Consider the following 16,181-nt stretch of genomic DNA (forward strand, 5'->3'; position numbering starts at 1 on the left):
GGGTAAATTGCCCTGAGTTTAGCCTCACAGGCTGAGGCTGCGCCTCCGTTCGGGTTTAGATTAGATTAGATTATATTAGATATACTTTATTCATCCCACCACGGGGAAATGTACTTGTTACAGTAGCAGAGGAAAGTGTAGCATACACAGAATTAGAAAAAAGTAGAAAAGGCAAAAAAAAAAAATAAAGACAGGAATATCTATAACCTACACAATAAACACGAAAAACAATCAACCTTTAAAACAGACAAGTACTGAGGATAAAAAGTGGCATGATATATAAAAAGAGTTTTGTAATGTAAAGTGACCATAGTGTAAGAAATATTGCAAAGAAAGTGACCATGATACAAATAATAATATTATTGCAAGAGTAGTGAGCATAAGATAAATAATATTACAAAAGTAAGTGACCATGATATAAATAATAACTGCAAAGTATAAATGAAATAAAATAGAAAATGCAATGCAATGAGACATGAACAAGAGACTACAACATCAGAATCAGAATCAGAAGTACTTTATTAATCCCCGTAGGGAAATTGTTTTTGTTACCGCAGCTGCCAAACGGTAAGTGATAGCAAGAGAAACAATAGTAAGAAAACAAAACTTTAACAATATACCCTGTACTATATCCTATTTTAAACAATATATACACATGTATAAATAACAGTTAAATAAAGCAAGTAACAGTGAGGTGACAGTGAGATATGATGATCAGGTGTTGTAAAGTCTGACAGCAGGGTTTCGTACAAATCCCACCTCGTAAACTATAAACTATAAATAACTTTAGCTTTCTCAGAAGAAAAAAAAACATATCGCATGTCAAAAGTATCACACATGGCTGTTAACCTCTGGTGACAGTTTTTTGTATTTGCTGAACCGGTCACAGTTATAGATCCTGACAGACTAATAGTATTGGCATTAGAATGGGTGGAGGACAGGGCGGATAGGAAGATAATCATATGTAGCGATTCAATCTCATCACTCTTAAGCATTAAAAACAGGGCAGCAAAAACACATCAGGAAATATTATATGAAATAATGTTGAGAACAACCAGATTAGCACAGCAGGGGAGGGAAATAACATTCATGTGGGTACCAGCCCATTTAGGAATACAAGGAAATCAAAAAGCAGATGCCAAAGGAGGCAGCAAAGAAAGAAGAGGTGGAAATGAAAGTAAAATTATCAAAAGCAGAAGGGAAAAGTCTAATATGGAAAAAAATAATCAATCAATGGAAACAATATTGGAAAATCCAGGAAAAGGGGGAGACATTTAACGCTTATGTTACACATTTTTAAGAATGTGTAACATAAGCATTACAGAAACAAAACAGAAACAGACATGTCTCCTGTACATGTCTGTTTCTGTTTTGTTTCTGTAACGCTTATGTTACACATTCTTAAAACTGCATATTATATTATACTCTTATACTCTAGTACTTTTTTGTAAATATGTACACTGTGTTTTCCCTCCTTGGTTTCTATTTTTCGCTGCTGTAATAAGTGAATTTCCCCGTTGTGGGATCAATAAAGTCTTATCTTATCTTATCTTATCTTATCTTATCTTATCTTATCTTATATAAACTACAGGATGAGGCGGGGTGTTGTGGAGATGGCAGAGTGGAACAGGTGGTCATGAGCAGACTAAGAATAGGGCACAGCAGATTAAATAGCACACTCAATATAATAGGTAAACATCCAACTGGTCTATTTAGTTGTGGGGGGAGAGAGAGAGAGACAGTGGAGCATGTGATGGTTGAATATCATGGATATGAAAAGGAGAAGGAAAGAGATGATGGCAGGGAGAAAAGTGTCAAAAGTATAAGAGAATGTGGGAAATGTAGAGAAGGGAGGAAAATCATAATGGGATATATCTTGTTTTAACTGGGTTAATAAAAAGAATTTAAAAAGCCGTAAAACACCAAAGAAGAGGAAGAAAGAAGAAGATCCTGACAGACTAAACTCAGGGAGCAGGATTCACCCAGGACACGCAGCGGTGCTTCTGCGCATGCGGGGGTCAGGGTTGACAGTGTCCACACAGTCGTGGAAGGAGTGCGGCGGCGGCGGCGGCGGCGGCTAAGCTAACAGCAACTACCGCAACTAGCTACATGTGGAGGGTAAAACGGGAGGCATCCCCCGACCCTAACTCTTGTCAGAAATTTCCTCCTTTCTACCCGAAACAACTCCAAAGTTCAGCCGCATCGAAAATAAGGGATAATATCTGTTTACAATGAAAGGGTGAGTGTGAGCTTTTGAGCCGCGGATAAGTAGGTTAGCACGAGTAAAGTTTTTTTTTTTCTGCTACAAGGGGAGGAGACGGTGAGGCTAGCTAAGCTAAGCTAAGCTACTTTTTTTTTTATTTAAGGAGGGTGTCTGGATGAAAATACACCCGACAGGCACAGACACAGCAGCCGGGTCTGACACCGGAGATTCTCGCTGACTTTAAGCCGCTTGTCGGTGCGCTCAGGTCGGGCACAAGTGAAGCTAACTAACCTAGCTGTGTGCTAGTAGCTGAGTCAGTAAACCTACTTCAGCTAAAGCTAAAACAGGCTGACCCCCTCCTCCCCACTGAACCTCAGATCACTTGTATCGGCGTGAAAATCGACAACAGCTCCAGCTGAGCTCCAGCTTTAGTCTGTTAACCGAGTCAGCTACTTGACAAGTTATTGGCACGGTGAGCTGATGTTGCTCAGTTACCGTATTAACGTTACACTTCGAGTCTGTGTGCCAAGCTCACTCGGTGTAACTTGACATGTTACAACATTTTTGTGGCTTTTTATGTCATGCTCCTCGGATTACACGACCGAGACTGTGTTAATTATTGAGATAGGGATTTCACAAACGTGGTGAACGGATGCTGGCACTGTATATATCCTGATGAGCAACACACGTGACCAGCAGCTGTGTGTTTTTTTTGGGATGTGTAGTCTCCTATAAATACTACAGTGAACCCCTGAACCATGCGAGCTGCTGTCCTGTGTTTGGGTCACTCACTCAAGACATTAAAACACACATAATGCCAGGTTATCTCAAGTGTCACATCCATTTTTCTCTGTAAATACAAGACAGGTTATTTTTTTTATTAGTTTGGGGTGTTAGTGTTTTGTTGAAGGAGTGATTGTGCCTGGTACCAGAAAATACAGTGCCGCATCCCATTGTGCTGTGTGTGTGACTTGTGAATCAGTGGCTCAGCTTCCACCGCTTCTGTCATTTGATTTTTACCTAAGGAAGGCAACTTTCTGATTAAAACTAACGATTATTCTGACGATTATCTTTTTTCCGAATGAGTTCGATCATCATTGGGTCGCCAAAATGTAACAATGTGGTGAAAAATGTTTCCCAAAACAGAACAAGACGCCTTCACGTGGCTTGTTTCGTACGATCATCCGTCCTCCGTCGTATTTGATGTAGCTAGAAGTTATCGAGATGCTGCAGTGGTTCTTTTTATTGTATACGAGTCAAAGTTTCCTGTATGTAACAGTGTAACCCTTTTCAGCTATTTGACCGTTTTGCTCTTGTTCCAGTAGCCGGATCGAGCTGGGGGATGTTACGCCCCACAACATTAAGCAACTGAAACGTCTGAACCAGGTCATCTTCCCTGTCAGCTACAACGACAAGTTTTACAAAGATGTACTGGAAGTTGGAGAGCTTGCAAAGCTAGGTAAGAAACAGACACAGTCCAGCAACCCGTTGCTTCTCAGGTTAGTCTCTTGGTGACGTTACTAACCTCTTTTCTCTTGCAGCGTACTTCAATGACATTGCAGTGGGTGCTGTGTGCTGCAGAGTGGACCACTCTCAGAACCAGAAGAGACTGTACATCATGACGCTCGGCTGTCTAGCACCCTACCGTAGACTTGGAATTGGTAAGGAGCTCCACATCTGTAGACAACGCTGCAGTTGCACTTTGTTACCTTGGCTTTTGTTTTTACAACTGTCTCTTTCTTTGCTTCTTCAACAGGTACAAAGATGCTGAATCATGTGCTAAACATCTGTGAGAAGGATGGCACTTTTGACAACATTTACCTGTAAGTGTCCAAAAGATTTTTTTGCCTAGAGTGAGCTAACGATAAATTAGATTTATTTGACTGAAACTGCAGCCCTGGCATTAAAAACCAAAATGTATCCTGATGTTTTGAGCGATTCCTATAACGCTAACTAAATTTGTTCTTTCCCTCCCCAGTCACGTGCAGATCAGCAATGAGTCAGCCATTCACTTTTACCAGAAGTTTGGCTTTGAGATCATCGAAACAAAAAAGAATTACTACAAAAGGATAGAGCCCGCAGATGCCCATGTGTTGCAGAAGAGTCTGCGCAGCCCATGTGCACAGCCCACCGGAGAGCTTCAGAAGGCAGAGTAAGGGGGCACAGCGTTTGGAAAGAGCACAGATGTGCCCGCCTCCACAGAAACAGAACTGTGACAAGTGCCCCAGGGTCGACACATTCAACACTTTCTTCAAAGGACGCTAAAAAGAGAAAACAAATTTAAAGTACAAAAAAATGCTGCATTTATTTTGCAAAGGGGTCCCCTTTGATTTTTTTTTTTTTGCATATTTTATTTCTCCCCTTTCCTCATTCGGATGATTGAAAATGACAAAAACGCTCAGTATCCAAAAAGTGCTCCTATCGACAAAGTTGCCAACTTCAGACAGTTTTAGACTCGGTGAAGGGGGGGAGGGTGTGGTGTTTGCTAATTATACTGTTTGTGTTTGAGTTGTTTTTTATGCGGTTGTAAAGCTAGTGGGGGGGCATATCTATACTGTTGTGCAAAAAGAAAACAGTTGGTTTGAAGCTGCAAAAAAAAAAAAAAAAGTGTTTGAAATACCACCACTGACAAACACAAGTCCCACAGCTGGTCAGCTTGGAGTGATGCTTTGAAGTTGTTACGTGGGAACTGTCACGACTCTATTCCCTTTTGCCACCTGAACCCTGGGATTTATGGGATGTGTGTCGGACCAGTTTGTTGATATGTCGTGTCCAGAGGGCAAAAGCAGAAATGTATCTGAACGGTTTTGAGGTGGTGGGAAGACGTGGTCGCCACTCCATCGGTCACATTTTCCAGCCTGTTAATTTAATTCCCCTTCATTGTTTTTTTACATCGAGATGGCAAACGGTTCAGAGGTTCTCCTGGGTTTACTACAAAGAGTGAAAACAGTAAGGAGCGCGAGCAGATCATTGTATTGAACGTGTTTCTGAGAAGGACACTCCTTGCGTCTTGTGAGGGAAGCTAGAATAACAACAGATTGGCTGTTTGGGATTAGATTTGGGCATTATCATCAGTAGTAAAAAAAAAAAAAAAATTAAGGTGTGTGAGGATGTGTGTCTCTAAATACATGGAAGTGTTTGGAGATATCTTTACCTTTTAACACCTTTTTCGGCACCTTATGTAGCCACCTTCGCAGAAACGGTCTTCTCAAACTTAACTGCCTCAATCAGCTTCATTTAACACACACACACACCTTCATTAGGTTTTTTTTGAAGCTCTGCAGACAGTTTGGGAAAAATTTTTTGGTATGGTCTTTTTTGAACAGTGTTTTACCCCGAGGAAGCTCTGACCCCTCTGCATGCAAGGAGAGTTGTGTCCTCTCCACTGTAGTATAAGCATGTTTTTCCTTTCTTTTGAAGAATTTTATCTTTTCTGGAGCTCTATATTGTAAGACTTTTTAACGTCTAAATAAAGGAATTACTATTTGCAGTAAAGTTTGTTATCGGCTGTCTTAATTCTGAGAAATCATTAAAAAAAAAAACACAACACTGCATATGAAGATGTACAAGCATAAATGTCTAATCCGTCCCTGGATGCCCTTTAGGCGCCACGATTGGTTGAAACCTCCCAGCGCTGGAATCCTATTGGCTGTCAGCTCCCCTTGAGCCCGCCCCCTCTGTCGCACTAAGTTAGGTGTATCTAGATTGTTTTGAGAGATGAGTTGAGCTGAATGCTCTGCTCGGCTAACAGTTAGCATCCAATCTCAGAAGTTTATCTCCGGGGGGCGGACAGGCTCCAACATGCCGAGGCTTGAGGTGAGTGCAAACTACCGACAAATTAGCAGCCTTTTTTTTTTTCTTAATCAGCAGGCACGCGAAGAAACGCGCCATTAATTAGCGATAATTAACGTCGGTAACGATTAGCTAGCTGTTAGCCTAGGAGCTAACAGAAGGCTAGCTGCTCAGCTCAGACTAATTATCTGAACATCGCTCAGTATCAGCCTGAACCAGGACTCACAGCTGTTTGTGCGACGTGTTAACGCGTCTGTAATGATGCGGTAATATGCAGATACATGCGTGGGTTAGCTGGGCTCATCGTAGCATCTTCATAGTTGTAGTAGAGGCTCAGTGTAGCCTGACAAGCTCCTTTGACTGTCTGTGTCAACTTATATGACGACATTAGTGCGTGTGGATGTGTCCACGGTTATCTGGTGTCATTTAAAATACATAACATGTGTCCGGATGCTTCATGTTTTTTGTTTTTGTTTTTTATTACAGGACGGCCACGGAGGGGATTTAAGGAGCAGCTGTTAAATGTGTTGACTGTATGAAGACAGGCAACTGTTAGTACAGGATGCCAGAGATGACTGAAACTCAGACACCTGGTCGTAAACCCAAGTAAGGATTGTTTGTTTGCATCTGCGTCTCTCTGTCTCTATCACAGGTTCCACTGCTACTGTAATCATTTCATTGTCTCTATCACAGGTTCCACTGCTACTGTAATCATTTCATCATTCAGTGTCATTTCTGTCCGTCCTGGGAGAGGGATCCTTCCTCTGTGGCTCTTCCTGAGGTTTCTTCCACCTTTTTTCCCTGTTTAAAGTTTTTTGTGGGCAAGTTTTTCCTCACTCGAACCGAGGGTCTAAGGACAGAGGGTGTCACTCCCTGTACAGATTGTAAAGCCCTCTGAGGCAAATGTACTTTGTGACTTTGAGCTATATAAAATCTGATTTGTTTGTTTGTTTCAGCCAAATTATAAGCACAGGCTATATTTGGATAAATATTGTTGTATTATAGTTTTTTTTCGCTTGACAACGCCCTTACATGACACTGTGGGGTCCCTGAGCAGCTCCTTCAGCAGCAGACTGTTACACCCACGGTGTAAGAAGGAGAGGCTGCACCACCTGATCATGTTGTAGTCTCCTTGTTCATGTCTCACTGCATTTTTTTTCTATTTTTTATTTCATTTTTACCTTGCAGTTATTATTTATATCATGGTCACTTACTTTTGTAATATTATTTATATCATAGTCACTACTCTTGCAATAATATTATTATTTTGTATCATGGTCACTTTCTTTGCAATATTTCTTACACTGTGGTCACTTTACATTACAATACTCTTTTTATATATCATGACACTTTTTATCCTCAGTACTTGTCTGTTTTTAAGGTTGATTGTTTTTCATGTTTATTGTGTAGGTTATAGATATTCCTGTCTTTATTTTTGCTTTCTAAGTTCTGTAGTGTATGCTACACTTTCCTCTGCTGCTATAACAAGTACATTTCCCCATGGTGGGATGAAAAAAGTATATTTAATCTAATCTAATCTAATCTTTTTTTTGCAGAAAGAAGAAAAACAAAGAGTCTCACAATGCAGGTGAAATAATATCTCCTTGCCTCTTTTTGTGAATGAAGATTTATATGAACCGGCGATCGCCTAAATGTAACTGGATAATTAAACTTGCCTCTCTTCTTTATATAGTTGAGAGACATCGAAAAGAGAAGATTAATGCTGGGATTAACCGCATTGGTAATCTTCTGCCCTGTTCCCAGGCACTTAAACAGGTAAGAGTCATGCTGGCATCACTGTTTTTTTCCTCATCAACAACACATTATGTCAGATATTGTCTGTGCCAGATAACTATTGTGTAAATCACCTTTTATTATCTGTAGAGTAAGAACATGATCTTGGACCAGGCGTTTCGATACATCACTGAACTGAAGAAACAAAATGATACAATGCTTCTGGAAGGAGGAGATAAAGTCCAAGGTGAAGTTTAACAATTGCACACATTGTTTCTACAGTAGTACACACCTTGATTGCGTTATGTATGGTTAATTAACATATGATTGAGACACTTCATGGATTCTATGTGTGCTTGGTCTCTGTGCAGCTGAGGAGATCCGACGACTGCGACGTCAGTTGGAGGAGCTGAGGAGGGAGAGCGCCCACTACATCGAGCTCCTCAAAGCCCATGATATTAACCTTCTAGAAGACCCCACTATTCATTGGAAGGGCAAACAGCGCTGTGCCAAGGTGGCAAAGGTGACCCCCACTCACCAACTCCCAAAGGGGATCATCGTCTATTCCAACGACAACGTGGTGTGTCCAGCAGGAAAGGAGACTAGCCCAGCGAAACAACCTTCTGAAACATTAATTCTTCAGCCACCTTCTGAGGTCAGTGCCAGGTTGAGCGTTAATGGAGCCCTGCTGCAGGTTAATACCTCTTCTTCCACCCCTGCACTTCTCCCTGGGTCGGCTGCCACTCCCACCCAGTCCACACCGGGCCTGAGAATGATAGAGCAGTGTGTGGTGGAGACACCGACTGCAGCCCCCACTCTGCCACCCTCTGTGTCTTACATCACCCTTCAGATCCCTGCAGCCACCTCAGCCCTGCCACCGCAACCGCAGCCTGCCACCCCAGCCCCGACCCTCACCATAGCAGCCACTTCATCCTCACAGCTCCCCGGTGAAAGCCCAGCTCAGTCCAATCTCACCACACTTACCCAGGCAATAACCACATCCAGAGCAGCAGCTTCAGAGGTTTGCTCTTGGGTTACACAGGACACTGCCATCAGGACTGTAGGTTACACTGCTGTCCCCAACAGCCAAGCCCTTCTCAGGGCTGGGGCAGCTGGCAGCACACAGACTACCTGGACAACGCTGCAGATGGCAGGGAACACAGTTCAGCCAGTCTGCCAGAGTCTCCCAACCTCAGAGGTCATCAACACCACGCAGGCAGTCCAGCAGGTGACTGTGTGTCCAATGGGCAACAAATCTTCTGTCCAGCCCATTCAAATACAGATGCAACCACACGTGCCTGTACAGCAAGCACCCATTACAGCCCACATTCAAGCACAACCCTTTCAGAGACCACCCCAGCTACGGCCAACAATCCTGAACCAGGCACAGCCTCAACCTGTCCTAGCCCCTCAACCTCAATGTGCTGTTCTCCCACAGGCAGCAATAGTACCCCAGCCAGCTGTGGTGGCTCACCCTGCCATCGTGTCACAGCCTCAGCCCCAGCCTGCTGTACTCCAACCGGCGTCATTGGTTCCCCATCCTCCAACAGCCCTCATTCCTCAGACTCAGCCCACCCTGGTGCCCCAGCCCCAGGCCACCGTGCTTCCCCTCCTTCAGACTATGCAGGTGCTGCAGGTCAACCCAACCGGAGGAGCGGCTTCAGGTGTAACAGCACCACAGAACACTAACAACCCAAGCGTGGTCATCCTACAGCAGGCAAGTACTTGCCCAACCCAGTCAGTCGTAAGGGAGGAAATAACCAATCAGACACCTTGTCAACACATTGTAATCATCCAGGCACCCAATCAGGCTGTAGCTGCCCCTCAGAATCCTCAGGTGGGCATGGTGCCTGCACCCGTGCCTGCTGCAGTACCTGTCGTGTCCACTCAAATCCCCACAACCAGCAGTTCAGCATCTGTCACTTCCTTGCAGAGTGTTGGGGGAAAGCAGCTGGTGCACATTCTCCCTCGCCCCGTTCAGCCTCAAATGAACCATCCCCTTCAGGCCAGCCAGGCCTCCTCTTCCCCACCAGTTCCGCCAGCTCCACAGACTATCACTGTGAACGGCCAGGTGTTTGCCTTGCAGCCCATGAAGACTTCTGACAAACCGAGCTCCCAGGGTGGCCAGAGTACACTCCAGCTGGTCCAGCCCACCACCACCGAGGAACCAACTACTAATGTGGCCCTCAACAGTTTAGGGGCACTTAGCAGTCTCAATCAGAGCATCTCTCAGGGTCTTCCACTTACCATTTCTAACCAGAACAATGGTCAGCCTCCAGCTACTCCATCGTCAGTGGTCCAGCAGAAGCAGCCGATTGCTCCAGCATCCGTCCCTGGAACCACACTTGCTCTACCTGCTCGGCAGCTACAGGTTCCCCTTCCAGTCAGATCCGGACTGGTGGTTACCGCCTCTAAGCCTACAGGAAAGAGACTTCGAACAAGGGCAGCAGCTAAAAGGACTAAACCAGCTAAGAAGAAAGAGCTCAGTCAGGCACAGCCGGCTGCTGCTGCTGTTGTTGTTTCAGCCAAGCCAGTGGCTGCCGCAGAAGAAAGCCAGACAGTTCAACATACAGTATCTGAAGTTTTACAGTCCTCAACTGTAAAAGTCACAGACGTTCCCCCTACATGTACCGCAGCTGTTACAACAACAGAGTGTAGTGAAGCTATCGCAAACGTCACCTCTACACAAAACAGTCAGATAATGATTGTGTGTAGTTCATCTAACGAGTCAACTGTACCGAGTCAGTCCCATCTGCCGAGCAAAAGTTCTGTCAGTGCAACTCAGGCTGACGTCATATTGAGTCATACTAACACTAGTGGTGTGGCAGCTGCAGTGACAGCTAATAGTACCACATCGGTCAAGCCATCGGTTAGTGCAGCTGTGGTCGTTGAGAGTAAACAGGCTGTAGCGTCTGGCAACAACTCAACTGTAGCCAGACACTCGGTTCCAGAGGTTAAACAGGCAACCACCAGTTCAGCAACTGGCACGACACAAAGTAAGTCGGCTGCCACTGCTGCCGCTTCTAGACCGAGCAAATCTGCCGTCAGTTCTGCAGGTACCACCGAGACTCGGTACACTCCCGCTACCGTTTCCGCAGCGTGCCTGACTCCGGTCTGCACCAGCAGTATCACAGCAACTACACCGGTATCTTTAAATCAGGTGACACAACCAACTTCAGTATGTCATACCCAAGCTCCTCCGCCCTGTAATAAACCTTTATCTCAGACCACTACTTCTCCCTTGGTGTCGGCAACTGTGGCTCTTTCATCACCTGCTGCAACTCTTTCTACAGCGCACAGCTCCGTCACAGCTCCCACAACCAGTTCGGAGTTTAGGAAACGGGTCACTACCAGTAGAGCTCCAACACAGCAGACTGACGTGAACATGCCCAACCCCTCCCCCTGCCATCCTACTGAAGTCAAACCGCCCCAGCCCCCTAGAAGAGACAGGGAGGCTCAGGTAGAGAGACACTCCACAGTGGCAGAGAAAGACGGCTTGGTGGCAGCGACTTCTGACACTCCCTCTAGAAAGGATTTTGCCCTATCTCAACAGGTGTACACTAACCTGGACGATCAAACTATCGAGCACTCGATGACATCCAGCAGACAGACAGATTCTCCCATGTCTACAGGGGCTGGGGGAGGCAGAGGGTTCTCTGTGGCATCCATGCTTCCCCAGGGCCACAGTATTAGTGCATCATCCGGCTCCTTTGGAACATTTACATTCACCTCCGAGCAAGCAGAAATGCTCGCCTTGGCCATGCTTGAACAGGACAGTCCAGGAAGGCGGAGTGGAGGCTGCTCCGGGGACAATACTGCTTCAGCAAACCCCACCACAGCCACCTGGGAACCCCCCAAAACGCCGCCAGTGTCCAGCAGTAAAGAAAGGGGCTCAGCTGGACAACAAACAAAAGTGACTAAACCCATGGACACGGTAACGGTTAAACCCTCTGTGCAGGTATCTGTCAGAGGACAGGCCGGGGAGGGGTCTGTCAGTGGGCCAAATGGAAGCAGACATCCACAAAACATCACATACTCCCAGTCTCACTCTCTCCCCCAGGTCCAGTCTCAGAGCTCATCCCAGAGCGGCACTGTGGCTAGTCTTAGTGTCAACAATCTAATCAGGCCCAGCTCCACACAGCAGCCTTACCCTGGCTCTCCCAGTCTAGCTGGACAACAGGGCTCAGTCCCCTCACCTGTGGGTACTTCGACCCACATATCCCAAACCTCAAACAATGCCCTCTCACCCTGCTCAGGGGCAGGCCAACTGAATGAGTACACCCCAAGTGCATTGATGAGGGCTCAGGCTGGAGGTGGCGTGGGTGAGCGACAAGTTAAGATCATCTCCAAGCGGCAGGCCCAGGAGGAGGTAATGCTAAACACTGGAAAACGGCCCAAGCCTTGCGCTCCGTCAGCTACCACCGTTAGCCATATGGAGGTGAAAGCACCCGACCACAGCCAGATGATGGTGGGACAGCTGCCTCCTACATCTGTAGCTGCCATGGCCAGGATCAATCCAGAAAGCGCAGGTCCCCTCTTCTCGACAAACTCTTTCATGAGCCCAGTAGTTCGGCCCACAGATGGACACTGCCCTCCTCAAGGACCTCCTGAGCAAAACCAGCCAGGTGTGCTTCATCTACCCCAGGGTCATCCACAGCATGCCGCAAACCAGCCTGGCCAGCACCTGGGTGGAAACCTTTATATGAAACAACAGCAGCAAGAGCAACAGAGACACCATTTATATCATTTGCAGCACCACCTGACACAGCCTGACCCTGCACAGCGCCACTCACTACACCAGAGGGCGCTCCAGCAGCAGCAGGAGCAGCAGCAGCATGTCCAGAAGAAGCGAACACTTGTAAGAGGCAGTCAAACTGGTTCACCTGCTGGCCTGCAACAGAAGCAGCATCACCTGGAAAAGTCTGGAGTTCAGCAGCAGCAGCCCCACTCACATCAACAACAGACACAGCATCAACAGCACACGCAGCAGCAGCAGCAGTCACAGCAGCATCAACAACAATCGCACCAACAATCGCAGCAGCATCAACAGCCGACACAGCACCAACAGTCTCATCATCAACAGCAGACACATCAACAGCAGCCACAGACGCAGCATCAACAACACCAACAGCAGCAGCAGCAGTTACAACAGCAGCAGAGCTCTCACTCCAGACACCAGCAGCATCTGCAGCAGCAGATCCAACAGCAGCAGCAACAGCAGCAGCACTTTAGACACCAGGAGAAGAGCTGTGAAGCCCAGGCAGCAGGATCCAGGGCCCATCACAGCAGCCACCTGGCCCAACAGGAGCACCTTAAGGTTGGTGATTTAACAAAACTGGAAATAAATTGCGTGTGACATTTTTTTTATTTTATTGGTGCAGTCAGACGGGTTAAAACAAGTTAAAACTGGCATTCTAGTATTTTCTTTGGCACTGGTTGGTAAATCTATCCAACCGATTTGACACTGTGGCCAACAACAGCGTTCCCCTTTTACAAAGACCCAACTGTAGCAATCCACCGCAGTAGACCATATTTACACAACCACAGCAAAAAATCCTAAAAACAAAAACAGAATGCTTGCCTGGGAGCTTTTTCTGTCCCAGGCCTCCAGTGAAAGAGCAGCCCTGCCCCCACTTAGCCGCAGAGACAGAGGAATGAAAATTCAAGGTTGAAAGTCATTTCAAGTGAAACGCAATTAAATTATTGTGCTATCTTGCCAGTTGTCAGTATTTTCAGTTTATGCTGTGTCTGTCTGTAAGGAAAAAATGCTTAACCTATGGTATTGGATGACTTATCATTTATTTTTTGCTGATAATCCAGCTAAAAGTTGTGAAAATAACTTTTTGACCTTCTCTCTCCCTCAGCCTGGTCAGGACCATAACGCTATGCAGAGGATGATGAGCTCAAGGACTCTGGAGCAGCAGCTCATCTCTCCTCCCAGCAATCCTGTGTCCCGGTCATCTGACCTGGCCTGCGCTCCGTCGCGTCAGGAACGCCACCGTGTTTCCAACTACTCCGCCGAGGCGCTCATCGGTAAAAGCTCCACCAGCGGTGAACAGCAACAGCGCATGGGTCTCCACCTTCAGCCTGGCCGCGGCGCCACACAGGAGCAGCCGGACCTCCGTGGTTACCTTGACACGTCACGAGGCAAGGCCAACATTGCACACAACCCACAGAACCGCCTACCCTCTGACCATCCGGGGTCCGCCGATGTTCAGCGGGTCTCAGAGTGTCCGCCGTTCAAAGCCATGGGAGGCGGAGGAGCACATCAACTCAGTGGTTTTGAGGCCCAGGTGTCTCGTGGGAGTGACATGGCCCCCAAGTCGGTGCCGCCCTCCCAGAGGGGGCCTCAGGGGCAGCAGCAGGGAGGGTTCAGGATGGCTGTTGGTCCTCCAGCAGATGGCAGGAACCGTGGCGGCTACAGTACAGCTCATCCCGGCTCACAGGGGATACAGGTCGGACCAGCACTGCCGCGGGAGCAGGAAGGTTGTCACCAGAGTTTCATGCAAAGCCTCCTTTCTCCACACCTGCCTGAGCAGAGCAACCACCAGCGAGTGCAGTGCTGTCCTCCAGTCAGCATGGAGTACAGCTGTGTGCCTGGAAGCTCTTCAGGAGACATACAGGCCAAGTCCTCCAGCCCCAGTGTTCCCCAGACACAGAAGGCCCCGGCTATGAGGCTTGGAGAGGGCAACAAGGGCCATATTTCTCAGGTCAGCAGTAATATGCATGGAGGCCCAGGTGTGCGCGCAGGTCTCCCCCACCCTCCAACCCCACACAGCAGTTCTGAGCCAGGCCGCTCCTCCGCCCCCTCCAGACCTCCCACCGCTGTCAGCCAGCACTCTCGCCACATCGCCAGAGAAACTCAGCCCACCAAGCTGAGGCCTGGCGACAGGGCTCGATCGGGTACTCTGAGACACAGCAACCCCTTTGAGCCCGAGGGCCACCTGCCTCTGCCCTCCGGAGGTGGGGTGCTGCTGAGCAGGCCACAGTCTGGAGGAGAGGCCCGACGCAGCACTATCGTTCGCTTTATGGCAGATAGCGCTCAGGTTCCCAGTGACAACAACCTGGTTCCTGACCAACACCTCACACAAAACTTTGGTTTCCCATTTATTCCAGAGGGAGGGATGAATCCACCACCTCCCATCAACGCTAACTCCACTTTCATCCCACCAGTCAGCCAGCCCAATGCCTCCCGTACGCCATCCCTTCTGCCTGTGGAGCCCCAGAACACTTTACCCTCCTTCTACCCTTCCTATTCTCCAGCTGCTCACCCCAGCCTTCCCAGCGACGTCACCCTTCAATACTTTCCCAACCAAATGTTTACCAGCCCAAGTGCCGACAAAGGCAGCGCTCCTCCACTCAACAACCGCTTTGGCTCCATCCTCTCTCCGCCTCGCCCTGTGGGTTTTGGCCAGGCCAGCTTCCCTTTGCTTCCAGATATGCCCCCTATGCCAATTGCCAACTCATCTGGAATCACCCCTCACATATCCAACTTCAGCCTCACCTCATTGTTCCCCGAGATCGCCACAGGCATGCCCACTGACGGTTCGGCCATGCCGATGTCTCCCCTGCTCTCCCTCTCGAACACGTCGTCTGCCGACTCTGGCAAGCAGCCAAATCGCCCTGCCCACAACATCAGTCACATTCTGGGCCATGACGGCAGCTCAGCTGTGTGAGGAAAGAAGTCCTGCTGCATTTTAATGAACCGGTGTTCTGAAGCAAAGAGTTTTCATTTTCAGTTGGGAATGTGTTTTCTTTTTAAAATGTTCAGGAAGTCGCGGTGAAGCACCTGATGAACGGTTTCTAGGTTGAAATGACATCACGTCTGCCTGGTGTCGATTTTTCGTTGTTTACATGTTCGGTTTCAGTCTCAAAATCAGTTCTGGCATATCGATGTCAAAGTTATCATCTGTAATATTTAAAAAATCTTGATTTTTTAAGGTGACAGGAAGATGTGGTCCTTTTTTTTTTAAAGCTCTCTGTTTTAAAATGTTTTGATCATAAGACAAAATGAAATGTAGGTCTAGAACATGAATTCAGTGAAACCTTCTGCACAGTTACCTACCAATGTAATTTACTAACTTATATCAGGTTATACTGTACAGAATCTTTCTTTTTTCTTTCCCAAGAGCTATTTTGTAAATACCAATGTTTCATATCAGAACTGTTAGATTATGTATGTATTTGTAAATACAAAATTGATTAATAAAGTTTATAAGGAGACATTTGTATTTGCAACTGAAGAACTGTGTGTTTCTTGCTCCACTAGAGGGCACTTGAACTCGTCACAACATTTTGTTTTGTAGCTCTGGGTGGTGCTGCAGAATCCAGCAGTGGGAGAAACAATGAAAATTAGTGGTGGTAGTTGTGGCAAGAGTAGATTTAAGTTGACACATATTTAGAGGGGAAATTACACAGAAAATAATTAGTTTTCACTGTAAAACAAAAGCAT

At 46.8% G+C, this 16,181-nt stretch overlaps 2 protein-coding genes across 3 annotated transcripts; both read left to right on the forward strand.

The window, feature by feature from the left end:
- The first annotated feature begins 1,956 nt into the window (after nt 1-1,956).
- On the forward strand, nt 1,957-5,698 carry naa50 (N-alpha-acetyltransferase 50, NatE catalytic subunit). Of its 2 annotated transcripts, none has more exons than XM_010738469.3 (5): nt 1,957-2,239; nt 3,529-3,662; nt 3,745-3,864; nt 3,960-4,026; nt 4,182-5,698. In XM_010738469.3, the coding sequence occupies exons 1-5, from the start codon at nt 2,232-2,234 to the stop codon at nt 4,357-4,359; spliced, it is 507 nt and encodes a 168-aa protein (XP_010736771.1). In that variant the 5' UTR covers nt 1,957-2,231; the 3' UTR covers nt 4,360-5,698. The 2 variants fall into 2 exon arrangements, with proteins under 2 accessions (XP_010736771.1, XP_010736770.1); XM_010738468.3 differs by having other exon boundaries at nt 1,958-2,239; nt 3,526-3,662.
- Nucleotides 5,699-5,888: 190 nt separating this feature from the next.
- Nucleotides 5,889-15,967, forward strand: usf3 (upstream transcription factor family member 3). The gene is made up of 7 exons (XM_019273697.2): nt 5,889-6,019; nt 6,482-6,601; nt 7,552-7,583; nt 7,689-7,771; nt 7,880-7,976; nt 8,101-13,046; nt 13,594-15,967. The coding sequence occupies exons 2-7, from the start codon at nt 6,558-6,560 to the stop codon at nt 15,403-15,405; spliced, it is 7,014 nt and encodes a 2,337-aa protein (XP_019129242.2). The 5' UTR covers nt 5,889-6,019; nt 6,482-6,557; the 3' UTR covers nt 15,406-15,967.
- Nucleotides 15,968-16,181: the final 214 nt, after the last annotated feature.

Source organism: Larimichthys crocea, chromosome XXIII (genome assembly GCF_000972845.2).
Source record: "Larimichthys crocea isolate SSNF chromosome XXIII, L_crocea_2.0, whole genome shotgun sequence".
NCBI lineage: Eukaryota > Metazoa > Chordata > Actinopteri > Sciaenidae > Larimichthys > Larimichthys crocea.